The sequence below is a fragment of the Melanotaenia boesemani genome, chromosome 12 (assembly GCF_017639745.1).
Source record: "Melanotaenia boesemani isolate fMelBoe1 chromosome 12, fMelBoe1.pri, whole genome shotgun sequence".
Classification (NCBI taxonomy): domain Eukaryota; kingdom Metazoa; phylum Chordata; class Actinopteri; order Atheriniformes; family Melanotaeniidae; genus Melanotaenia; species Melanotaenia boesemani.
This window is the reverse complement of record NC_055693.1, coordinates 35543968-35570733: the sequence shown is the minus strand read 5'-3', so window position 1 is coordinate 35570733 and position 26766 is coordinate 35543968. Positions and strand designations below refer to the sequence as shown.

Below are 26766 nucleotides of genomic sequence, written 5' to 3'. Positions count from 1 at the left end.
CGCTGCGGTCACGTGAGCGGTCATCTGCTCCTCAATCCAACATGGCGGCGGCTTCGTCTGTCTTCCACAGAGTCAGAACTGGTTCTAAAATCGGAGCGCAGTACGATCAAGATGGAAACCTGATCCAGGTACGCGTGGACCGTCCGACCAGAGTCACTGCGGTTCGGACGGTGTGAAAGTTCCGGACTGACGGGGGCGCGAGCCCACCGTGAGGGGCGGTTAGCTGTCACGTGACACCGGAACCGGAGTTTAATTCCGACATTTAGAGAGGAAAAAAGAGGAATGTGATCTGAATTGTAACGGAGGTTCGGTGTTTGGTTCCAGGTGGAAACCAGAGAGGATGAAGAACAGAACCACAAACTGGCTGAGATCCTGGAGCTGCTGCTGGCAGCGGGCTACTTCCGGGCCCGGATCAAGGGACTGTCCCCGTTTGATAAGGTACACATACCGGTCCGGTCCGTTTCATAGACTCAGACCGACCCACTCGCGAACTCACAGTCAGCTGCCACCGCTCTGATCCTGACGGTGTGTTGTGGTGTTATTTGTGGTCTCAGAGGATCTGGGTTGGGGGGGTCACCTGTCATGTGCTCAGGTTTCCAGCTCTCTGCTGCTTCTCTGTGGAGGTGGACCAGCTGTTTCTGAGCTGTCCTGGTTCCAGGATCATGTTAAAGTCAGATATCTGTTGTGTTGTCTCATGGGTACGTCAGGCCGTCCTCTCAGCTGCTTCCTCCTCTGCAGGTGGTTGGTGGGATGACCTGGTGCATCACAACATGCAGCTTTGACGTCGATGTAGACCTTCTCTTCCAGGAAAACTCCACCATCGGACAGAAGATGTAAGTGATGGCAGGTGATTGTTAAAGCTGTGTGTCACTGAACGCAGGCTGCAACTTACACTATCCGTCCAAAGAAGAAGTCCCACACTAACATTTGGCTGGACCTCCTTTAGCTTTCATTACAGCAGCTCTCTCCGGGCTCCCGACCAACTTTTACTTTGCTTGCATGGGTGCACCTAACTTTTTAAATTGTATACATCAGCTAAAAGTTTTGGTGCACTCCAATTTTCCCAGCGTTGCTCTTAGCGGCTCGTTTTAATACATGATAAGGATTGCTTTTTGATCATTGATGATTGTTTATCAGGATCAGAGCCAGTCAGAGGTGAAGACCCAGCCCTTCTCCAGGGTTTTTCATCAAGGTGTCATTCTTCTCTGAGCTCGGCTAAGGAGGGAATGAACATGCAGACAGACATTCAGAGAGAGAGAGGCCTTCACCTGGACCTGAGAGATGTTTGGAGCATCAGTGTGACCAAGGAAAATAAAGTTAGTCACACTAACAAATTTATGGTTACGCGGGACTCTAAAGCCCAGATGCTCTGTGGCATCGTCTCTAGAAGCTTCTGCAACATCAAAACATTTATTTCCATCCACACTTGTATTAATTTTACACCAATATCTGATATTGATGATGGAGAGTCCGCCCACTGCTCAAAGCCTTCTCCAGTACATCCCAGAGACCCTCCATGGGGTTCAGGTCTGGACTCTGTGGTCCATCCATGATGCCTCCTGTTCCCTGAACCAGTCTTTCACAGTCTGAGCCCCATGAATCCTGCACCGTGCCATCAGGGAGGATGGAATAACCTGCTCATTCGGGATATTCAGGTACCAGCTGAACCTAGACCTGAACCTAGACCTGAACCCAGACCTGAACCTACACCTGACCAACTGCAGTAACCCCAGATAACAGACTGCCCCCACAGGCTTGAACAGCAGCACTAGGCATGATGCTGCATCCCTTCATCCTCCTCTCTTCTTACCCTGATGCTCCATCACTCTGGACCAGGGTAGACCTGGACTCATCAGACCACATGACCTTCTTCCATGGCCAGTCTTTAGGCTCCCTACCTGACTGCAAACTGCATCTCCTTAGATGTGATCTGACCCTTCTTAAACATCTTTTCCACAACCTCAGATGTGTCTCTCCACATGGTTCTGCTCATTGCATCAGCTGAGGATAAATAACTTGTTGCAGCTGGAACATCATCACCCTGCAGGAATCATCCAGTGGAAGAGAAACTGTATTTATCCCACAAAGGCGTATACATGTGTGTTACTACAGCTCAACTGTAGAAAAACAGAGTAAGAAAAGCAGATTAATATTAGGAAAATATAAAATAGTAAGAAAATATAAATATTAAGTACAATAAGATAAAAACGGTAGTAACAGTAACTGGTGTTCTATGTACAAGCATACACAGTGTGTATTATGCAGACCAACCCCCCCCCCCCCGTGCACAGAGGAGGGCAGATGCTACCACGGAGTCATAAATGTCTTTAACAGAGACTCTTATTATAACAAGAAACTCTTATTAATTGGCTTAGAATGAAGTCCAGGTGGGGGGTTTAGTTTTGTTTGGACGGGCAGTGTAATTTTAAAAGATATGACCCAGACGTCTACAGTCGGAACAGGAAGACTAATGGAAACCAGTTAGCAGCTCAGATGGAAGCTTTCAGCTGCAGTTATCACACAGACATGGCTGAACTGTGACGTTGGTCAGACCCAGAATGTAATCCATGATGATGGTGATGATGGTGATGTCCTACCAGCTCTTCTGTTTCCTTGCAGAGCCCTGACAGAGAAGATTGTTTCTGTCCTACCGAAGATGAAATGTCCTCATCGCCTTGAACCCCATCAGATCCAAGGACTGGATTTTATCCACATTTTTCCGGTCATTCAGGTGGGAGAAAAAGTCTCTGCTGTCATCTCTCACAACGAAACCTGAACATGTTAACACAGGAGGTCAAACTCCTCCGAGTCCAGGTCCCACATTCAGCTACATCTGGTGTCCAGTGTGTCGGACCAGTAGCATAACAGCACGATAGAAACCTCATCACCACGTTCACACGAACCATCTGTCCCTCAAACTGCCTGCTGAGACACCACCAACAACCTGACATTTAGGCTGAAAATTAATTTACTTTATCATTTACATGTTGAATTTTTATTTAATATTTTTGAGCAAACTTTTATATAAAATTATTTTTATTTATGTTAAATACATATTATATACAATTATATTTAAATTAGTGCTGGGCAACGATTCAAACTTTTAATTGCAATCATTCTCATTATATACTGTGATTAATCGTGATAAAAGTTTGTTTTTCTTTATTTTAAAACCTAAAAATGGAAATAAAAATGTGGTTCTTTAACAATAACAAACATCCTATGGTGGCTCTTCATTAAAAATATATATTAAGTTTCCTTTTTGAAAAGTCTGGTAACATTTGCGTCTCTAAAGGAGTTTTATTTAGCTGGCTGAGGGAAAAATGTCTCTTTGGATTGGAAAGGCTGCAGACCCCTGCACTAAACACATAAACAGGTTTAGCAGCAGTTTTCTCTTTAAACACTAACAGTTAAAATATTTCTTCATATATAAAATCAAAAATTTATGAGAAAGAAGGATGAAATGTTCAGGATTTACTAACTAAAAGGTAAAAAGTCAGCAGGATGGATTTAAAGCTGTGAAGCTGCTTCCTTCTAAACACAGAAGGAACAATATGTGATGAATATCAGCATCAGGTGAACAGACAGAAAGCAGGATGAGAATCTCACAGCTTCTAGATGGTGAGGAGAGAGAAATATTCACAATATGCACAATAACTTCCATCCATGCACCTTCACTGCTTCATTATCCACATTTCTGGATATAAATTCTCTAAACTTTCATTCTTAGTTTGACTGTTTAGCTTCACCTCTGCACCTGCAGCCTCCGCTACCGGGAGTTAAGGGTTAACATCTGGTTTCCGGGTGTAGCGTCAGGTCTGTAGATGTAACTATAAACATGTGTGGTATCCACAGAAAGTCCAGAATCTCAGCTACCAGCTCAGTAAAACCATTTCTATCACCAACAAACACAGTTAAGACAACAATAGTTAAAAAACCAGGTACACAAAGTCTGAAAAACATGTAAACACAGATGATGTTTCCCCATGAACACGAACAAACGTATATAAAACGTACACATTTTATATTTTATTAGATACAGTTTTTTATTTTATGTGTTTATTTATATTTATTGTCTTTAAGGCTGTCAAAAATAACACGTTAACGGCGGTAACTAATTTATGTAATTAATAACATTTTAAATGCAGTTAACGCATGCGCGGCATGACCAGCCCCATACATCCGTCACTGAGCAAGTGATGGAGCAACACATGGGCGTCGCTCCGTGGAGGACGGTGGTGTTTAACACACTTTTCTCCTTTTCCTGCGTTCTGCACCAACATGGCTGCTCTGCAGGATCTCTGGTGGTCTCTGTACAGCAGCGGCTGCCTCCCTCTCCTTCATGTTGTTCAGTGAAGCATGGCGGCCGATGGTGATCAGCTGATCCGCTTTTCTCTCGTGTGGCGTTTGTTGATCGTTCAGGAGGAGGGAGGAAACTAGAGGTCCGTGGTTCGTACCTTCACATATCTACAGTAACAGGGCAACGAGCGGATTTCAGGTGTAGTTGCGAATGGTAATTAATTGAGATGAATTAATCTGTAAGCTGTGATTAATCTGGTTAAAGGCTTAATCATGCGACAGCCCAAATATAAATGAATAAAATGTATACGTTCTAAATCTAATAAATGTTATTGTTTTTCTATTTTTCAACTTTTATTGATCATTTTCTTAATACATTTTATGCATTTAAAAAAATAGATTTTCATGAATTCTCTGTACCACTTTCTCCATTACGGGTCGCAGGTGAGCTGGAGTCTATCCCAGCATTTAACAGGTCAGAGGCAGGTACACCTGGACAGGTACACCTGTCCATCACAGGCCCAACACAGAGAGAGACAATCAACTATTCACACTCACTCCAGGGAGGGAGGGATTTAGAATAACCAATTAACATCACGTCTTTGGACGGTGGGAGGAAGCCGGAGAGAACCCACGCATACACGGAGAGAACATGTGAGGCTGCCGTGCGAACCACCACACCACCGTGCAGTCCAAAAAAAAGTAAAATAGATTTTTATTAACTCATATCATCTAGTTTTTATTAGGTACACGGTTTTTATTTTTATTTCTATTTTATTGTTATGTATTTAATTTATTTACATATTTTATTTGTTTGACATGTTTGCACATGTCCAGCTTTATTCCAGCCTCCAGACCAGCACGGATGTAGAAAAGCACCAACATGTAATTCCAGCTGTCTGGAGGTGAAAAATCCAGAGTTTCACATCTAGAAGTTATTTTAAATGTGCAAACTTCTACGTTTCCACCTGAACCTCATCATACACACTGAAGTCAGAGAGAAAAGATGGAACCAGTTTTCCTCCCGACCTGGAAATGTTTTACATTCATACAGAAAACATGAAACCTGGAAACATCAGAGATTACAGTTACTTTTATTAAAGTATTATAATTACAGTTTCATTATAATATTACAGTTACTTTTATTAAAGTATTATAATTACAGTTTCATTATAATATTAGTTACTTTTATTAAAGTATTATAATTACAGTTTCATTATAATATTACAGTTACTTTTATTAAAGTATTATAATTACAGTTTCATTATAATATTACGGTTACTTTTATTAAAGTATTATAATTACAGTTTCATTATAATATTAGTTACTTTTATTAAAGTATTATAATTACAGTTTCATTATAATATTACAGTTACTTTTATTAAAGTATTATAATTACAGTTTCATTATAATATTACAGTTACTTTTATTAAAGTATTAGAATTACAGTTTCATTATAATATTAGTTACTTTTATTAAAGTATTATAATTACAGTTTCATTATAATATTACAGTTACTTTTATTAAAGTATTATAATTACAGTTTCATTATAATATTAGTTACTTTTATTAAAGTATTATAATTACAGTTTCATTATAATATTACGGTTACTTTTATTAAAGTATTATAATTACAGTTTCATTATAATATTACGGTTACTTTTATTAAAGTATTATAATTACAGTTTCATTATAATATTACAGTTACTTTTATTAAAGTATTATAATTACAGTTTCATTATAATATTAGTTACTTTTATTAAAGTATTATAATTACAGTTTCATTATAATATTACAGTTACTTTTATTAAAGTATTATAATTACAGTTTCATTATAATATTAGTTACTTTTATTAAAGTATTATAATTACAGTTTCATTATAATATTACAGTTACTTTTATTAAAGTATTATAATTACAGTTTCATTATAATATTACGGTTACTTTTATTAAAGTATTATAATTACAGTTTCATTATAATATTACGGTTACTTTTATTAAAGTATTATAATTACAGTTTCATTATAATATTACGGTTACTTTTATTAAAGTATTATAATTACAGTTTCATTATAATATTACGGTTACTTTTATTAAAGTATTATAATTACAGTTTCATTATAATATTACGGTTACTTTTATTAAAGTATTATAATTACAGTTTCATTATAATATTAGTTACTTTTATTAAAGTATTATAATTACAGTTTCATTATAATATTACGGTTACTTTTATTAAAGTATTATAATTACAGTTTCATTATAATATTACGGTTACTTTTATTAAAGTATTAGAATTACAGTTTCATTATAATATTACAGTTACTTTTATTAAAGTATTATAATTACAGTTTCATTATAATATTACGGTTACTTTTATTAAGTATTATAATTACAGTTTCATTATAATATTAGTTACTTTTATTAAAGTATTATAATTACAGTTTCATTATAATATTACGGTTACTTTTATTAAAGTATTATAATTACAGTTTCATTATAATATTACAGTTACTTTTATTAAAGTATTATAATTACAGTTTCATTATAATATTACGGTTACTTTTATTAAAGTATTATAATTACAGTTTCATTATAATATTACGGTTACTTTTATTAAAGTATTATAATTACAGTTTCATTATAATATTACCGTTACTTTTATTAAAGTATTATAATTACAGTTTCATTATAATATTACCGTTACTTTTATTAAAGTATTATAATTACAGTTTCATTATAATATTACAGTTACTTTTGTTAAAGTATAATAATTACAGTTTCATTATAATATTACAGTTACTTTTGTTAAAGTATAATAATTACAGTTTCATTATAATATTACAGTTACTTTTATTAAAGTATTATAATTACAGTTTCATTATAATATTACAGTTACTTTTGTTAAAGTATAATAATTACAGTTTCATTATAATATTACAGTTACTTTTATTAAAGTATTATAATTACAGTTTCATTATAATATTACCGTTACTTTTATTAAAGTATTATAATTACAGTTTCATTATAATATTACAGTTACTTTTGTTAAAGTATAATAATTACAGTTTCATTATAATATTACAGTTACTTTTGTTAAAGTATTATAATTACAGTTTCATTATAATATTACAGTTACTTTTGTTAAAGTATAATAATTACAGTTTCATTATAATATTACAGTTACTTTTGTTAAAGTATTATAATTACAGTTTCATTATAATATTACCGTTACTTTTATTAAAGTATTATAATTACAGTTTCATTATAATATTACGGTTACTTTTATTAAAGTATTATAATTACAGTTTCATTATAATATTACAGTTACTTTTGTTAAAGTATAATAATTACAGTTTCATTATAATATTACAGTTACTTTTATTAAAGTATTATAATTACAGTTTCATTATAATATTACAGTTACTTTTATTTAAGTATTATAATTACAGTTTCATTATAATATTACAGTTACTTTTATTAAAGTATTATAATTACAGTTTCATTATAATATTACGGTTACTTTTATTAAAGTATTATAATTACAGTTTCATTATAATATTACGGTTACTTTTATTAAAGTATTATAATTACAGTTTCATTATAATATTACGGTTACTTTTATTAAAGTATTATAATTACAGTTTCATTATAATATTACAGTTACTTTTATTAAAGTATTATAATTACAGTTTCATTATAATATTACAGTTACTTTTGTTAAAGTATAATAATTACAGTTTCATTATAATATTACAGTTACTTTTGTTAAAGTATAATAATTACAGTTTCATTATAATATTACAGTTACTTTTATTAAAGTATTATAATTACAGTTTCATTATAATATTACAGTTACTTTTGTTAAAGTATAATAATTACAGTTTCATTATAATATTACAGTTACTTTTGTTAAAGTATAATAATTACAGTTTCATTATAATATTACGGTTACTTTTATTAAAGTATTATAATTACAGTTTCATTATAATATTAGTTACTTTTATTAAAGTATTATAATTACAGTTTCATTATAATATTACGGTTACTTTTATTAAAGTATTATAATTACAGTTTCATTATAATATTACAGTTACTTTTATTAAAGTATTATAATTACAGTTTCATTATAATATTACGGTTACTTTTATTAAAGTATTATAATTACAGTTTCATTATAATATTACGGTTACTTTTATTAAAGTATTATAATTACAGTTTCATTATAATATTAGTTACTTTTATTAGATTACAGTTACTTTTTTTTAGAATATTACAGTTAATATTGTCTGTGTTGTTTTCATATTTACGATGTTAGTCCCGTGGGCCAGATTGGATCCCTGTGCCGTATGTTTGACACCCCTGTGCTAACATGTTTCTGCAGACGGCAGCTGTAACGGCGTTCTGGTGGTCCAGGTGGTCCAGGTGTGTGTATCCATCTTCTGCTCTCGTGTGTGTGTTTCAGTGGCTGGTGAAGCGAGCCATAGAGACCAGGGAGGAGATGGGAGACTACGTCAGGTCCTACTCCGTTTCCCAGTTCCAGAAGACCCACAGCCTCCCTGAGGTAACAGCATCCATCACTGACACATGTGGTTTTCAGCCTCTGCTGGGTCTGTGGGACCAGGCTGAGGAGGACCAGTTTGCTGGGACTGCGTGGACCTGCTCCCGGTCTCAGTTCACCGTTCACATGAACCCAGCGGCTGAGGTTCTGGTCATGTGACCAGAACACACACGTGACCCGACACGCAGGCTGACATGTTCAGCACGAAGGTTGAAGACATGGACAAGCAGCAGATCCGGCCCATCAGCCGGGTCCAGGTCCAGGTTCTGGTCCAGATCGCATCCTGGTGGTAACCTCATTCCTCCCGAGCGTGTTTGGTTGGAGAATAAAGTTTCAACCGTTCAGCAGGAAAATAAAAATCTCTTATTTAATTTGTTGATCTTATTTTTTGCTCGGGAGGTCTTTATTGGACGGTTGCTCGGCAGAGAGGTGACGTCCGGGCTGGGAACGGAACCAGCTGCATCACTGCTCAACCAGCCATAAGCATCCACTGTTCTTTCCTTTTTTTAGATACACACAGTGTATTCTGTTAGTGGTTGTGTTACTGTAGCAGGACCCCCAGCTGCTCCAACACTCGGGGGGTCTGCTGGAGGCTGCTCTGCTGCTCTGACCACGTTTATCAGCCAGTTTATTCTCAACCTTCACTAGAAGCAGCTTCTCATCTTTTCTAGCGCAGCGTAGCGTGGGACTTCTTCCTGTTTTGGATATCTGCTGTGTTTCTGTCGGCCTCTGATCGATCGATCTCCATCAGTTCAGGTGTCGTCACACAGATGGGAGCTGCAGAAAAACTCTGAAATTAGTGGAGAAAACAGATCATAGGAGCAAATTTTACAATATTCCAGGTTTTACAGCTGATTCCAGAAGTGATGGAGAAGCAGAAGCTTGTGAAGAACATAAAGATGAAGAGCTGCAGGTCAGCTGACCATCCTCATCCTCAGTGGTTCTGGTTCTGGTCTCACTGTTGACAGTTTTCAGGAGAAACTGTTCCAGACTAATTATGTAAAATGAAAGGTGTCCAGATATTCCTGTGATCAGAGCTGCAGGGTTCTGCAGGTGTGTGCTGGCTCTGTCCGTGTGATCCGTCCTATCAGGGAGAGCTGCTGATGTTTTGTCTCCGGTGTAGGATGAAGACTTCCTCCAAAGGAAGGACAAGGCTGTGAAGGCAGTTCTGGATGTCCTGGTAAGCTGTCGGACTGGGGGGGGGGGGGGGGGGGGGGGGGGGGGGGGGGGGGGGTGTTACCCAGCAGTGAGCATCATGTGGATGAAGTCTGGTGTTTTCCAGGAGGTGTACAAACCTCTGAGGAAGTACAGGAGGCAGAAAGAAGCAGGAGATCTGCTGGATGAGGAGTCCAGGGTCCACTCCACCCTGCTGGAGTACGGCAGGTAAGATCCACACCCTGTCTGTGCTCGCGCGCGCGTGTGTGTGTAGTCAATCTCCAAGTGTAAACTTCCTTTCAGACATGAGAACATTTAAATCATCAGCTGGTAAACATGCAGTGTTCACATCTTCCCTCACTGCTCACCTACATGATGATCCTCATGGGTTTGTTTGCCTCAGCCTCGTGCACCGTAACGCCTGATGTCTTCAGGCTCGAAAAAATTCCACAACATTTCCACGGTCACCATGGTCGTCTCCAGTTCGCGCTTAGTGTCACTTTCAACGAGGGTCCAAAAGAAGTTCAGTCGGGACAGGAGGAGGATTATCCAGCATGACTGACACGAAAAGAAAACACAAAACAAAAACATGTATAATGTTTTTATTCCTTTAATTTTGTTTAGGAAATGCATTTTCATGGATAAAAGGCAAAAAAATCAAGAATAATTTTAATTTTAACTTTAACTTTACACAGTCCCCCCACCCATGCCATTTTCTATGACCTCTATTTTTATTTATTTACCCTGGCTGTTGCTGACTGTTCCTGGTTATTCCTGACTGTTACTGACTGTTCCTGACTGTTCCTGGCTGTTCCTGACTGATCCTGGTTATTCCTGACTGTTCCTGGCTGTTCCTGACTGATCCTGACTGATCCTGGTTATTCCTGACTGTTCCTGGCTGTTGCTGACTGTTCCTGGTTATTCCTGACTGTTACTGACTGTTCCTGACTGATCCTGGTTATTCCTGACTGTTCCTGGCTGTTCCTATGGGTGTGTTATCAGCTGATAATGTAAACAGTCAGTGTGATTAGATGGTTTCAGATGAACCAACATGTTCATCCAGTTTCAGTGTGTTCAGCACTGATTCACCACAGATGTTAGAAACATTATAAAGTTGATGTAAACTCTGGTCGCCATGACGCCACATAATCTGACTTTAGTTAATTCTCTCCATTCCTGATGTCTTCGACACATCTCATATTTCCTTTCCATCTGTCTGACAAATTGTTTTTCATGTTTCCATCTCTCCCTCCAGAGTGTCTGATTTTCTGCTGTAAGTAAGTGTGAGCATGTGCACGGCGTGTGCACGCTGCTGTGTTTGTGTGGATGCTCAGAGAATGCTGACAGAGCTCACGTTTTGGGTTATCATGATGGATGCCTTCTTCATTAATTTAACGTGTCGGTGTCCTGAAACGTACGTTGTTAACGTCTACGCCTCAGTAACGTCTCACTGTTTGGTTTTTTCACCAGGCGTTACGGATTCAGTAAGCAGCCCAAACATGAAAAGGTAGGTTTCAGAGTGAAAGTCAGAGTCTGGAACTATGGCAGATTTTCTCTGTAAGGTGCCCCAACCTGGACCCTACCTGTCCTCTGACCCGTTTCCTTTCTCCAGGTGGATGAGGGAAAGGCGTCGTTAGCCAGTCAGGCGGCGCCTCCTGGGAAGACTGAGGTGTTGGAGGAGGAGGACCTGCAGGCAGCAGAGGAGGTGAGATATGAAACAGGAGATGTAAAATGTATCCTCCAGGTTAATGAGGTGTCAGATTCAGTCTTGTTAAAAACCAATAGAAACCAGTTCAGAATCAAACAGGAAGATTTACAGTACAGAGCCTTCATTTATTTATCAGAATCAGTCCTAAACCCCATCTTGAAGTACCAAAAATTCCATATTTATCAAACGTATCAGTCACAGCATGTTAGTTAGGGATCAGCTGATGTGGTTTCTCAGTCATGTCGGTTCATCAACAACACATCAGTTTAGAAATCACCTGGAAACACATCTTTTCCAGCATCGTTCCCAGTTTAAATTCCCAGTTTCATTCCCAGCTTCATTTGCAGCATCGTTCGCTGTATCATTCCCAGCATCATTCCCAGATTCATTCTCAGCACCATTCCCTGCTTCATTGCAATATTCCCATTTGAATTTTAATCTGATGTTGAACCGTTTAAGAGAAATAAATGTGTTTTGATCCAGAGAAAAGACGTATTCATACGGATTATGTAATGCAGCTCCGTGATGGACAGGGAATGTTTCGCCTGTCTCATAAGTCATGTCATTTAACAAACCCTACTTCCTTTTTCCCTGGAATAGTATTTATTATAACTTTACAACACAGTCAACTCAGGAATCTGTCGGGATCTCTGGAAGCAGAATCTGATCAGAAGTTGCTCTGTGATGTCATCGATCAGATCAGCTGTCTGATGACAACCTCACAACGGAGCTCAGAGTTCCGATCACCTGTCAGCCGCAGGTGTCTTTTCTGAACTTCTTATTTTTCCTGATATTACTAATTGAATGGTGAAATAAAGAATGCACGTGGAAGCTGAGATTGTTGTGACTCCTGCAAAACTACTGCAGTTCCTCTCTTCTGCGACTAGTGTGCGTACGCAGGCCAGAGTTTAAATCGTGTTTAAGGACATTTCTAAAACGAAACTGTAAATTCCATTTTACGTGATAATGTTCTCATGTACTAAATACCGATCTGTTGGTAGGAGCAGTTGATAAATGATGACCTGTCCTCATTCAGATCTGTGTGACGTCTGCCTGCTCATCTTTATCCTTGATCATGTGAACGTGGTGTTGGTGCTGTCGGATCACACAGAAAGGATGTAGGCGCTAAATGTGAATGGGCCTCAGCAAAGTGTGTTAGATTTATATCTTGGTTCTAACTTCTGTCCTCATGTCTCAGCCTGTCAGGACCTTTGGTTTGCTGCTGTATGAATCTGTTACCTTCAGATAAACCAGACCTACAATGTGACTTCATGTCTTTTTTTTTAGATGCGAATTAAAACTCTGATGACCAGCATGTCTGTGATGGCAAACGAAGAGGTGAGGGAGCCATCCGTCTCTGATGAGAAAGACAGCAGATCAAAACTTATTTTGAATAAACGGAAGGAGCAGACTGGGATTTGCTTGTGTGCAGGGGAGGCTGACGGCGAGCGCGGTGGGTCAGATCGTTGGACTGCAGTCTGAGGAAATCAAACAGATCGCCTCTGAGTACGCCGAGAAGGTGAGCAGCTGTCACATCACTCTGTGGTCTGAAGTTATCTCCTCCAGCGTTCTTTCAGTCTTAATTCAGTAGAAATTTTTATTGATGAGGGTGAAATCAGAGAAGATTTCAGTGTGTGGAGACTGTGTCCCACGTGTCCCTGCAGCAGTCGGAGCTGACCTCGGAGGAGAGATCGGAGCGCTACGGACCACTGCAGCAGCACCGCAGGGCTGTCGCCTCGCTCAGCAAGCAGATCCAACACCAGACGAAGCAGCTGGAGGAGGTGAGCAGCATCCACAACATCACGTTGACCACAGCACATTGTCTGAGGCACTCACATACGTGTTCATCTGCAACATACGGTGCTGGAAGTTCACATACGTGTTCATCTACAACATACGGTGCTGGAAGCTCACATACCTCTTTATCTGCAACATACGGTGCTGGAAACTCTCACATACGTGTTCATCTGCGACATACGGTGCTGGAAGCTCACATATGTGTTCATCTGCAACATATGGTGCTGGAAACTCTCACATACATGTTCATCTGCAACATACGGTGCTGGAAGCTCACATACGTCTTCATCTGCAACATGCGGTGCTGGAAACTCTCACATACATGTTCATCTGCAACATACGGTGCTGGAAGCTCACATACGTGTTCATCTGCAACATACGGTGCTGAAAGCTCACATACGTGTTCATCTGCAACATACGGTGCTGGAAGCTCACATACGTGTTCATCTGCAACATACGGTGCTGGAAGCTCACATGTTTATCTGCAACATACGGTGCTGGAAGCTCACATATGTGTTCATCTGCAACATACGGTGCTGGAAGCTCACATATGTGTTCATCTGCAACATACGGTGCTGGAAACTCTCACATACATGTTCATCTGCAACATATGGTGCTGGAAGCTCACATACGTGTTCATCTGCAACATACGGTGCTGGAAGCTCACATACGTGTTCATCTGCAACATACGGTGCTGGAAACTCTCACATACATGTTCATCTGCAACATACGGTGCTGGAAGCTCACATACGTGTTCATCTGCAACATACGGTGCTGGAAGCTCACGTGTTTATCTGCAACATACGGTGCTGGAAGCTCACATACGTCTTTATCTGCAACATACGGTGCTAGAAGCTCACATACCTCTTTATCTGCAACATACGGTGCTGGAAACTCTCACATACGTGTTCATCTGCGACATACGGTGCTGGAAGCTCACATACGTGTTCATCTGCAACATACGGTGCTGGAAGCTCACATATGTGTTCATCTGCAACATATGGTGCTGGAAACTCTCACATACGTGTTCATCTGCAACATACGGTGCTGGAAGCTCACATACGTCTTCATCTGCAACATGCGGTGCTGGAAACTCTCACATAAATGTTCATCTGCAACATACGGTGCTGGAAGCTCACATACGTGTTCATCTGCAACATACGGTGCTGAAAGCTCACATACGTGTTCATCTGCAACATACTGTGGTGGAAACTCTCACATACGTGTTCATCTGCAACATACGGCGCTGGAAGCTCACATACGTGTTCATCTGCAACATACGGTGCTGGAAGCTCACATATGTGTTCATCTGCAACATACGGTGCTGGAAGCTCACGTGTTTATCTGCAACATACGGTGCTGGAAGCTCACATACGTCTTCATCTGCAACATACGGTGCTGGAAGCTCACATACGTGTTCATCTGCAACATACGGTGCTGGAAGCTCACGTGTTTATCTGCAACATACGGTGCTGGAAACTCAAATACGCCTTCATCTGCAACATACAGTGGTGGAAGCTCACATACGTGTTTATCTGCCTCCTACGGCACTGGAAGCTCACGTACGTGTTCATCTGCAATATACGGGGCTGGAAACTCTCACATACATGTTCATCTGCAACATACGGCGCTGGAAGCTCACATACGTGTTCATCTGCAACATACGGTGCTGGAAGCTCACATACGTGTTCATCTGCAACATATGGTGCTGGAAACTCTCACATACGTGTTCATTTGCAACATACGGCGCTGGAAGCTCACATACATGTTCATCTGCAACATACGGTGCTGGAAGCTCACATACGTGTTCATCTGCAACATACTGTGCTGGAAGCTCACATACCTCTTTATCTGCAATATACGGTGCTGGAAGCTCACATGTTTATCTGCAACATACGGTGCTGGAAGCTCACATACGTATTCATCTGCAACATACGGTGCTGGAAGCTCACATACGTGTTCATCTGCAACATACGGTGCTGGAAGCTCACATACGTGTTCATCTGCAACATACGGTGCTGGAAGCTCACATACGTGTTCATCTGCAACATACTGTGCTGGAAGCTCACATACCTCTTTATCTGCAACATACGGTGCTGGAAACTCTCACATACGTGTTCATCTGCAACATACGGTGCTGGAAGCTCACATACGTGTTCATCTGCAACATACGGTGCTGGAAGCTCACATACGTCTTCATCTGCAACATACGGTGCTGGAAGCTCACATAAGTGTTCATCTGCAACATACGGTGCTGGAAGCTCACATACGTGTTCATCTGCAACATACGGGGCTGGAAACTCTCACATACGTCTTCATCTGCAACATACGGCGCTGGAAGCTCACATACGTCTTCATCTGCAACATACGGTGCTGGAAGCTCACATACGTGTTCATCTGCAACATACGGTGCTGGAAGCTCACATACGTGTTCATCTGCAACATACTGTGCTGGAAGCTCACATACCTCTTTATCTGCAACATACGGTGCTGGAAGCTCACATACGTCTTCATCTGCAACATACGGTGCTGGAAGCTCACATAAGTGTTCATCTGCAACATACGGTGCTGGAAGCTCACATACGTGTTCATCTGCAACATACGGGGCTGGAAACTCTCACATACGTCTTCATCTGCAACATACGGCGCTGGAAGCTCACATACGTCTTCATCTGCAACATACGGTGCTGGAAGCTCACATACGTCTTCATCTGCAACATACGGTGCTGGAAGCTCACATACGTGTTCATCCGCAACATACAGTGCTGGAAACTCGAATACGCCTTCATCTGCAACATACAGTGGTGGAAGCTCACGTACGTGTTCATCTGCAACATACGGGGCTGGAAACTCTCACATACATGTTCATCTGCAACATACGGTGCTGGAAGCTCACATACATGTTCATCTGCAACATACGGTGCTGGAAGCTCACATACGTGTTCATCCGCAACATACAGTGCTGGAAACTCAAATACGCCTTCATCTGCAACATACAGTGGTGGAAGCTCACGTACGTGTTCATCTGCAACATACGGGGCTGGAAACTCTCACATAAGTGTTCATTTGCAACATACGGCGCTGGAAGCTCACATACGTCTTCATCTGCAACATACAGTGCTGGAAGCTCACATACATGGTCATCTTCATCCTTAAGCACAGCAACACATGTAAATACTGAACTTAATCAGCTGTTGTCTGTGAACATGATGGAGATGTCTCACACTTCATGGTTATGATTTTAACATCATCCTTTTCTAACGAGGTCATGTGACTCGCAGAGTTTCCAGCAGTGATGGGACAAGTTCTGCAGGGTCACTGATGTTGTTGTTTCTTGCTGACAGCTCCAGGCCAGACATGCAGAGGTCAGGGTGGACTGTGATGAAGCCAAGAAGAAGCTGGTGGAGGTAAGTTCACCACCTGGTTCTGTTCAGTTCCTGCCTTCTGGTTTTTTCAGTGGTCAACAACTCTGGTCCTCCGGGGCGTCCATCCTGCTGGTTTGAGATGTTTCTCTGCTGCCACACGCCTGATTCAAATCAATGGCTCATTAACAGGCTGATGCAGAGGTTGACAACAAGCTGATGAAGAACCTTTTTATTTAAATCATATGTGTTGCAGCAGAGAAACTTCTAAAACTTGCAGGATGGAGTTCCTGGAGGACCAGAGTTGTTGCGCAAGTTGTTGGCTTATATAAAGAGGTGTGATGAAAGTTTGTGTTCCTCAGCTTAGCCCCGCCCCCTACCCATCACTGTCTGACCTCCTTAAAACATCTCCTTCATTGGTGCCTTTAGAGACTATGTCATATATTTAGGGATGTCACTAATACTTATTTCCCTATTATCAGCATGATTAATTAATCTGACAGCCCTCAACAACCTGACTTTCCATGTGGGATCATGTCTGAACCATGTGATGAAGAAGGAAAATGGTAAACAACATGCATGTGTTACCACTCATGTTATGTCATTTTCCTTCCGTGTGTACATGGGAAAGTACGGCGGAGAAGACTTATTCCCTCTAGATTAACTAATTGAGTCAGGGAAACCAAACTCCGGTCAGGGTCGCTGTCCCGCAGGTTTTAGATCTTCCCTCTTCCAACACAATTTAAATCAATGGGTCATTGTGCAGAACTTGACAACAAGCTGTGGAAGAGAGCCATGTCATATGAATCAGGTGTATTGCAGTGGGAAACATCTAAAACCAGCAGGATAGTGGCTCGACCACTAGACTTCGACACCCTTAGATTAAATCAGCCTTTAGTTCTAGAAAAAAGAGAGATTGTGGAGGACGGCTTACCAGCCTTTTAAAGTAGGACATGAAGAAGGAAATCCATCTGGTATGTTTCACCACAGTTCTTTGATGGACAGGTGGCCTGTCCTGGTGTACCCTTCCTCTCACCCAGTAGCTACTAGGATAGGCTCGGTGTGAGGTCCATGCCTTTTTTCTGTCGTCTGTGTGTGATGGTCTGTATTTAGTTCCAGATATGTGGTCTAGTTTCTTTATTTCCACAGGTCAGGATTATTTAGGGTCCAGCAGCAGCTGTTCTGCTGAAGGAAGCTGGAGGTCAAAGCTAGCTGCATGTTTTCCTGCTTTCTAAAAGTAAAATGTTCAAAAGTACGTTTATATAACGTCGTTTCCACAAAGAAGCCTCCCAAGTCCAGGTCCAGGTCCTGGTCCAGGTACAGGTCCAGGTCCAGGTAGAGGTAGAGATCCTGGTCCAGGTCCAGGTCCAGGTCCTGGTCCAGGTACAGGTCCAGGTCCAGGTCCAGGTCCAGGGAGAGGTCCTGGTCCAGGTAGAGGTCCTGGTCCAGGTAGAGGTCCAGGTCCTGGTCCAGGTACAAGTCCTGGTCCTGGTCCAGGTACAAGTCCTGGTCCAGGTAGAGATCCTGGTCCAGGGAGAGGTCCTGGTCCAGGTAGAGGTAGAGGTCCTGGTCCAGGTAGAGATCCTGGTCCAGGTCCAGGTAGAGGTCCTGGTCCAGGTAGAGATCCTGGTCCAGGTCCAGGTAGAGGTCCTGGTCCAGGTAGAGGTCCTGGTCCAGGTAGAGATCCTGGTCCAGGTAGAGATCCTGGTCCAGGTAGAGGTCCTGGTCCAGGTAGAGGATGTATAGGTCCTGGTCCAGGTAGAGGTCCTGTAGCCTTTCTGTCTGTTTCTCTGAGAGAATCCACAGTTGGTATGTAGGATTTATTTATTCTGCAAACAGCAGATTTAGATGAAATTTACTTGGTTTCTATTTTATTTTGTTCTGCTGGCATCAGAAGATAAATAAACTTAAAGACCTAGAAGGAGAGTTCGTGTTGTTTTACACATTTATAGTGATGGGAAATTAATTAAGACAATAATTGTACCAGTAAAAACCTGGAATTGTGACAGTGATAATTAGACATCATGTAGTGACTATGAACAAACTCACCACATTTCATTAAAAGTAATCACCAGACCTGCCCCAGAAGGAAGGTTTACTCTGCTTCCGTCAGCTCTCTAACCAGATCTGCTCAGCCAGTAGAGTCCTGTTGTTTCCAGAGACGTTCTGCTGCAGCACATGCTGCCACCGTGCAGAAAGAAGCTGTGACGGTTTCCATGTGTTTCAGGCTAACGAGCGCTCAGAGAAGCTGGAGAGAGAGATGAAATGTTTGGAGGAGATGGAGGCGCAGGCTGACAGTGGGTGAGTCTAAACAATGATGGTTTGAACTTTTTTTAAGGATTTTTGGGCTCTAGTGGCCTTTATTTTAACAGTAGCCAGAGAGGAAGAAGGATTGAAGAGAGCAGGACTGAGCTGCAGCAAAGGGCTCCAGGCAGGGACTCGAACCTGGGCCAAGCTGTAGCATCTGTACAGTTTGAACAGTTTTTCCTTCTCTTGCTTGTAATGGACAAACACCCGTTCAGGTCATTAGAGGACGAAAATGTCCAATCCCAAAAACCGCTATAAAACATTACGCGTTTATATTTCTTCATATTGTTTTTGCTCAAGCTGCTCAATCATCTTTTCTCCTGGTCAAAGATACCAAATATTCAGATTATTTGAACCCTTTAAATGGCAATTTAATCACATAATGTCAGTGTTTTTAATGAAACATTATGTGGGAAAATAACCACACAATTATTTTCTTTATTACCAGTTAGGTATTTAAATATCAAAATCAATGTTTTTATTCATTTTTAGCAGATTTATGGCTGATACAGGCTGAAAGAAAAGAAAAAAAAAACACAGCTTTAATGAAAACAGCAACACCATGTTAAAATAATTGGAATAATTACAGATTTGGTCATTTTGATTGAGAGTGAAGCTGACTGATATCAGGAAATAAAAACAGTGGAAAAATATGAAAGGATAATTTGACACTGCAAAATAAATAAATCAGAGCAAACAAAACGTAAAAACCAGATAATGCACCAACATAAATATTTATAGGCTAACTTTAAATAAAATCTCACCTAAAACCTGTTATAAGGAAAATTGTTATATTTTTTAGTTTCTTTTTCCAGAAAACAGTGACATGTAATAAAAAAGCATTTAAATGGTTACTGTAAGTAAAAGAATTACATATACAGTCATTTTGATTTTGGCTGAAGCTGATTAGAAGATTTAAGCCAAACAAAATTGATAAAAATATCAATCTGGGATGTTTTTATAGCAGAGAACTTTTTTGTGCTCTAATGAGCTGAAAGGCTCATAAACTAAAGCCACCAACAATAGTTAAAGTTGATGCAGGAAATAATCATCTCCTCACGTTTAATAAGATGATTTAGTTCAGGATGATGCAAGAACTACTGTCTTAACCAGTAAACACAACTAGTTAACCAGTAGACATAACTAGCTCACCCGTGAATACAACCAGTTAAGCAGTCAACTTAACTACTTTACTCGTTCTAGGATTACTTCCTCTGGTTATCCTCTGGTTTCCACTAAAAATAAGGTTGTTTTCTTAACTAGATAACATTTACATTTTCTACTGTGTCCAGGGGGAATGTACTCTGACAGTATAGAATAGAATAGAATAGAATAGAATAGAATAGAAATACTTTATTAATCCCTTCGGAGAGCCCTCAGGGAAATTTGGGTACCAGTAGCAATACAACACCAACAGTAAAGCAGGACAAGCACAAGACACAATATATACAGGTACAAAGCAAATAGAGGCAAATAGAATGCAATAAATATAACAATAATAACAATAAGATAAGTTAAATAAAACAATATAAACAAGCATTGCACACAGTAGAGGTGGTACAGATTCCCAGTTCACTATTGCACGTATAAGTTATTGCAACTGTTTGTATGGGTTATTGTGCATGTGTTGTATCAGGCGGACTGCACACCTCCCTCTCCCCCCTCCCTCTCCCCCCTCCTTCTCCCCCTCCTGCCTAATGCAGAGTTGTACAGTTTGATGGCTCGGGGGACAAAGGAGTCTCTGAGCCGGTTGGTCCTACTCTTGGGGAGGAGCAGCCTGTTACTGGTCAGGCTTCTCTGTGCACTGATGACAGTGTGCAGAGGGTGACTGGCATCATTCACAATAGCCAGTAGTTTTTTTAGTGTTCTCCTCTCTGCCACTGTCACCAGGGAGTCCAGCTTCATGCCAACCACAGAGCCCGCCCACCTGATGAGTTTTTCTAGCCTGTTAGCACCTTTTTGTCATGTTACCCCCCCAGTAACACGTATCTTCATTCTGACACTTCTGGTGTTGGGCTGCCAATCTACTGAATTTTATGGACCATTCAGACCGTTAGATTAACTGACCCAAAGAGCGTGGCAGCCCACCGGGAAGATGCCAAGTGTGCCTGTTGGCAGTTCGTTCCTGGGTGAAGGGAAATTTGAGGCCAGATGTCTAAATGTTTTTCTTTCCTCGCTTTGCTGTGAAGCCCTTATGTACTCGTGCAGCTCAGGATGGAGGACTGAATCATAGAGAAGATTCGATGCAGTCCAGTGACCTTTTCTCTGAATGTTTTTCTGTTTCACAGCCTGCTGGAGAAGTTGAGGTCTTTGGTGATGATGAATGAGAGTCTGAAGCAGCAGGAGCAGGAGTTCCGCACACACTGCAGAGTGAGCATGTGCACCAGCATTTCACTCATTCTGTTCTGTCCGTGGAACTGAACCTTTTCTGTCCACAGGAAGAGATGTCCCGTCTGCAGCTGAACATCCAGGAGTTAAAGTCAGCATCGGGACAAGATACAGAGGATGAGAGAGTACGTACAGCATTGTCTACATTCAGGCTTTATAGGAAACCCTTTATCTTCAGATAGGTCACCTCCGTTATCTGATTGGACAACCTGAGTGCAACCTCGGGTGATGAACAGGTCACTGGAGAAAAACAGAAGCATCTTTCCACATCTGCATGGATCACCATTACCACTACACCACGTTAAAATAAAGTTTAGTTTCCTAATTATTCCTCCTTTTAAAATATTGACATGTGGCTGTACATTTCTGGAAGAGATTTCGTCCCTGTTATGTAAGACTATTAACCTGATGTTAGCATGAAGTTAATCTAGTTCTATGCTAGCACTGGATTAGTTTTTAGTTTTAATTATTAGTTTAGTTAGTTAGCTGTTAGTTTAGTCTTCAGCGAGTGTATTTAGGGACTACACGTCAACTCAGTTCATCAAGATTTTTACATTGGAATTGAAAATAAACTATAAAGATGTTCAAAGAGAAGCTCAGTATCCACATTACTTAGTGCTGGCTAAGCTAGTGCGACATGATCCAGTTTAATTTAAACAGGAGGCTAGCGAGGCTGCTAGCTGGTTTTAAAGTAGCTACAGCATGAAAATGTGGAGAAATAGATCCTGGAACTTGTCTGGTTCAGTAGAGGAAGATATAAGAATGAAGAGGAAGGAGCTATTTCTGATTTTTAGTAAAGAGGAAGGACACAGATCAGTCAGAGATGGACCCCAGACCCAGTATGAGCAGCCCCACAGCTCCCACCGTAGAGCTAGCCACACCAAGACCCAGTCCACCACCACCACCAGACAGTAGACCAGAACCGATCCCCCTACTACCACATCAGGGTCCAGTCCACCACCACCACCAGACAGTAGACCAGAACTGATCCCCCAACTACCACATCAGGGTCCAGTCTAATACCAACACTGACTGTCAACATTACAGGATCATATGAGACTCTGCCAAAGTGTTAAAACAGCAGGAATATTTCATTAAATTAAGGAGATAAAAGTGGGAATAATTCAGATGTTTCCCTTCTAACATAAATATAACATGGAGTGTTTATTTTGGGGCAAAGTGCTCTCTTGTTGTGTTAAACACTGTTTATATTAGTTTTAGTAAAGCTAGTAAAACAGATTCTGTTTCTGAGATTAATATGTGTGAAATGACCTTTTTCTGTCCTCAGGAGAGGAATGAGCTGATAGACAAACAGTACAACTCAGATCGGGAGAAGCTCCAGAAGATCCGCCTGCTCATGGTAACTACTTCATCCAACACAGAACAAGATTAGATGAAACCGGAACAATCTGCAAACAAATATAGGTCACTGCAGCAGATTCTGTACCTCAGATAAGGAAAAACTCATTGAGAGTACTGCATCTAATCCACAACAGCAGCATCTAGTGTGATAATAACAAACTGGAGAATGGGTTAGTCACAATGTTTATGAGTTTAGTTGTAGAATGTTTTTCTCTGCAGAGCAACTCCGGTTCCTCATTTTGTGTGAAGCTGAGCTACTTTAGCAGGGCTCCAGTAAAGGTGGCAGAAAATGATGACTTAGGTATGCAACCCAAATTTGAGAAATACTAACATTAATTTAATCCATAAAGTCTTCGGAAAGTTAAAAAACACATTTTTAATCACAGAGCACAAAATTTAATGATTCAAACCTGGTTTATTGAAACTTTTATATTTAAGTACCTCTCTCTCTCTCTCTCTCTCTCTCTCTCTCGCTCGCTATATATATATATATATATATATATATATATATATATATATATATATATATATATATATATATATATATATATATATATATGTGTGTGTGTGTATACATATATACAAAAAGTACCTCAACATGAACAAAGGAAAACAAACAGCAGTTTTCTCTTTACACAGTAACTGTTCAAGTATTTCTTGTAAAACTCAACTTAAATATTAATTTATATTTAAAAAGTCAAATATTTATGGTGATGAAAATTTCAGGACTTCTTAGTTCAAAGGAAACACGTCAGAAAATAAAGACGTTGAACTTTAATCTGACATTTTCTGTTCATTTTCCCGTTGTGACGCGTGCGCAGCGGGAAGTAAAGTAACCAGATGATGTTTTTAATCTGCACAAAAGTTATTTTCAAACTTTAAATCTTTTCATTTGGAGATTTGAGCTTTCCGTAGTATTTGGCTGAAGCGATCAGGTGGAGCGTGGGCTGGTGTCCACGAGCAGGGACGGCTGATCATAATTCAAACCTCCAAGCTGAGGCCGGGTGGTACAACTATAAGAAACATCTTTGAGCTGTGGATGTTCCAGAGAGATGAATCCTCCTTTTCTCTGCTCAGGCTCGTAGGAACCGTGAGATCGCGGTCCTGCAGAGGAAGATCGACGAGGTGCCGAGCCGAGCCGAACTGACCCAGTATCAGAAGAGATTCATTGAACTCTACAGCCAAGGTGGGTTCCTCCGCTGGATCGGGTTAACCAGGGCTGTGTTCAGCTTTTCTTCTGTAAATGATTTTTTGATTTTGGTTTGCTCTCCAGTTTCTGCTACGCACAAGGAGACCAAGCAGTTCTTCACTCTGTACAACACGCTGGATGATAAGAAGGTCTATCTTGAGAAAGAGGCAAGTCACCACGGCCATTATTTTCCATGATGGGAAACTTTAAAGAAATCATAAAAATAAATGCTAGTATGACACCAGTTTCTAGAGAAATCTGTTTAAAATTAAATTCAAATATGATCTAAATAATAAAAAATCCCTTTCTAGGTGAATCTGCTGAATTCCATCCATGACAACTTCCAGCAGTAAGTATAGATGGAGTCATGTGACGTGTTCAGAGTTGCTTACAGTTTCAGCAAGTGAAAGCCTCTCTTCTCTCGTCCAGAGCCATGTCGTCTTCAGCAGCCAAGGAGCAGTTCCTCCGACAGATGGAGCAGATCGTGGAGGGAATCAAGCAGAGTCGCATCAAGGTGCGAGTGTCCCTCTGAAAGGACCGCCCTACCGTTTACAGCTATTTTGGATAAAAGCGCTATATAAGTACAGACCATTTTTTTATACCATGCAGTGTATCGCACCGGTCAGATAACAATGTTTTATACAGTCAATAGGAACATGTTAACAGTAGCTCACATCCTGAGCCGCTTTAGCCCGACCAGACGAACACATCTGCTCGTCAGATGTATAACATACAGAGTAACATTAGATTTTAAGTGAAGCAGGATTTAATCTGCATCAGGTATTTCCATGTTCGCAGCTGGAAGGATGCAGAAATCCATCCCACATGTTTTCTGTCTGTGTTTCAGATGGAGAGGAAGAAGCAGGAGAACAAAATGAGGAGAGATCAGCTGAACGATGAGTACCTGGAGCTGCTCGATAAGCAGAGGCTCTACTTCAAAACTGTCAAAGACTTTAAAGAGGTCAGAAAAACAGGTGGCTGCTGCTGGCTCAGCTTCACTCTAAAAGAAAACTTCGAAGTAAACACGCTGCAGCTGTTTATCCTCCTGCAACCTGGCGTCCACGTTTCCGCCTGTCTGCACCGTGATACGTCATTCTGTCCAGCTGGAACCTGTTGCACACAAATGTTGACACGAACAGCGCCATCTGGTGGTGTCTGAAGATACGATTTTATTTATAGCTTCTAAACAAATTGGTGTTAAAATCTTTTCATTTACTTAGTTTAGCATTGATATACACGCTGTCTCATACCACTTCTGGCAGCCTCACCTTCATGTAGAAACAAACAGGAGTAAATATCCTGCAGGGCTATTTATCTTTATCCAGATTAGCTGTTGAAAGGTTGCTGCTTGTAGAATATCAGGACGTCTCTGCTGGAAGCTCCATCACGGACCGTCTTCAGAGGAGGAAGGCTCTCCGAATCAGCTGTGTGCTGCACAGCAGGTGGTGTTTGAGACATGATGTCTGACATTGGCAACTCAGTTCACTTCCACAGTAGATAAAAATGTCCTTAGTCTTGTCCAGAGAACCATGATGTAGAGCGTTAAAGCTAAACTGGTCTGACCTGATGAATGAAATAAAAACTCCTGGCTTTGTTTAATGTGTGGGAGGAGCTGCAGTCAGGACGGCAAGGAGCAGCAGAAACCTTGGACCACATCAAACTGTCAAACCGTAATCAACCTCTCCTTTTTCTCTCTCCATCTCCAGGAGTGTCGGAGGAACGAGATGCTGCTGTCCAAGCTGAGAGCCAAAGGAGCTTCGTAGCGGTCCTGGTTCAGCTGACCGCTGGGTTTTCATGGAAATGGTCCATACCAGCTGCACTCAACACCCTGAGGTGTTTGTATCATTCCACCTGTCTCTTGATGACATCCAGATCTTACAGTTTCATCTCTGCTGTGTTCCTCCATGTTCCAGCCGACATTCATCAACACACAGGAGCCCTGTAAAAAAATATCTGTTCGTCTTCGCACTGTGGACACGCAAACCGTTGATATGTGTGTAAATGTCTGATGCCTCCTGACGCAGGCTGAGCGGGTCCAGGTTGATCTGGTGTCTCATCAGCATCTGTTTCCATGCTGGGATGTTCATGAACAGCTCTGACCAGTAAAATGTGTCTCAGATCACGCAGAGTTTGTGTCGTTCCTCCCATCAGACTGAACTGCTTGAAGATGGTTTGGAGAAGTCATGTGACAGATTTCCACCTCGTTCCCCACCAGCTGAATTTCTGCAACAAATAAGATTTTACATGATCAGGAAGCTGAAAACAGCAGGCAACCTTTAACTCTGTTCACATGATGCTTGGCTGACTGAGCTCCAGGGTGGAGTCTGTAGATATGCACCTGACATTCCCTGACCTGGTTCAGGCCCCCATTACCCAGACTGGTGATGTGATCTAATCCTCACCTTCTCACAGCAGACATGCCAAACCTTCCACCAAATTATGACTTAAATCCCAATAATACATCATTATGGCAAATTAGGAGCCTTTGGATAAATGAAATAAAACATTTTCCTGAACCAGTTAGGTCACACTGGGGTCTTATTTGATGGAGACCAGCTTTTCTCTTTAAACAATAAAAGGCCAAGTATAAACTCAAACGTGTATTTTTGGAAATATTTGCAGTCAGATTTGTTTGCTG

At 40.7% G+C, this 26766-nt stretch overlaps 1 protein-coding gene across 2 annotated transcripts; it reads left to right on the top strand.

The window, feature by feature from the left end:
• Positions 1 to 26250, top strand: ccdc93 (coiled-coil domain containing 93). Of its 2 annotated transcripts, XM_042001566.1 has the most exons (23): positions 1 to 128; positions 325 to 438; positions 739 to 833; positions 2620 to 2731; positions 8765 to 8863; positions 9984 to 10040; positions 10143 to 10243; positions 11486 to 11522; positions 11628 to 11720; positions 13011 to 13061; positions 13156 to 13242; positions 13388 to 13504; positions 16865 to 16927; positions 19110 to 19183; positions 21478 to 21559; positions 21628 to 21702; positions 22866 to 22937; positions 24017 to 24125; positions 24213 to 24295; positions 24440 to 24477; positions 24558 to 24642; positions 24976 to 25089; positions 25835 to 26250. In XM_042001566.1, the coding sequence occupies exons 1-23, from the start codon at positions 42 to 44 to the stop codon at positions 25889 to 25891; spliced, it is 1902 nt and encodes a 633-aa protein (XP_041857500.1). In that variant the 5' UTR covers positions 1 to 41; the 3' UTR covers positions 25892 to 26250. The 2 variants fall into 2 exon arrangements, with proteins under 2 accessions (XP_041857500.1, XP_041857501.1); XM_042001567.1 differs by lacking the exons at positions 1 to 128; positions 325 to 438 and having other exon boundaries at positions 768 to 847.
• Positions 26251 to 26766: the final 516 nt, after the last annotated feature.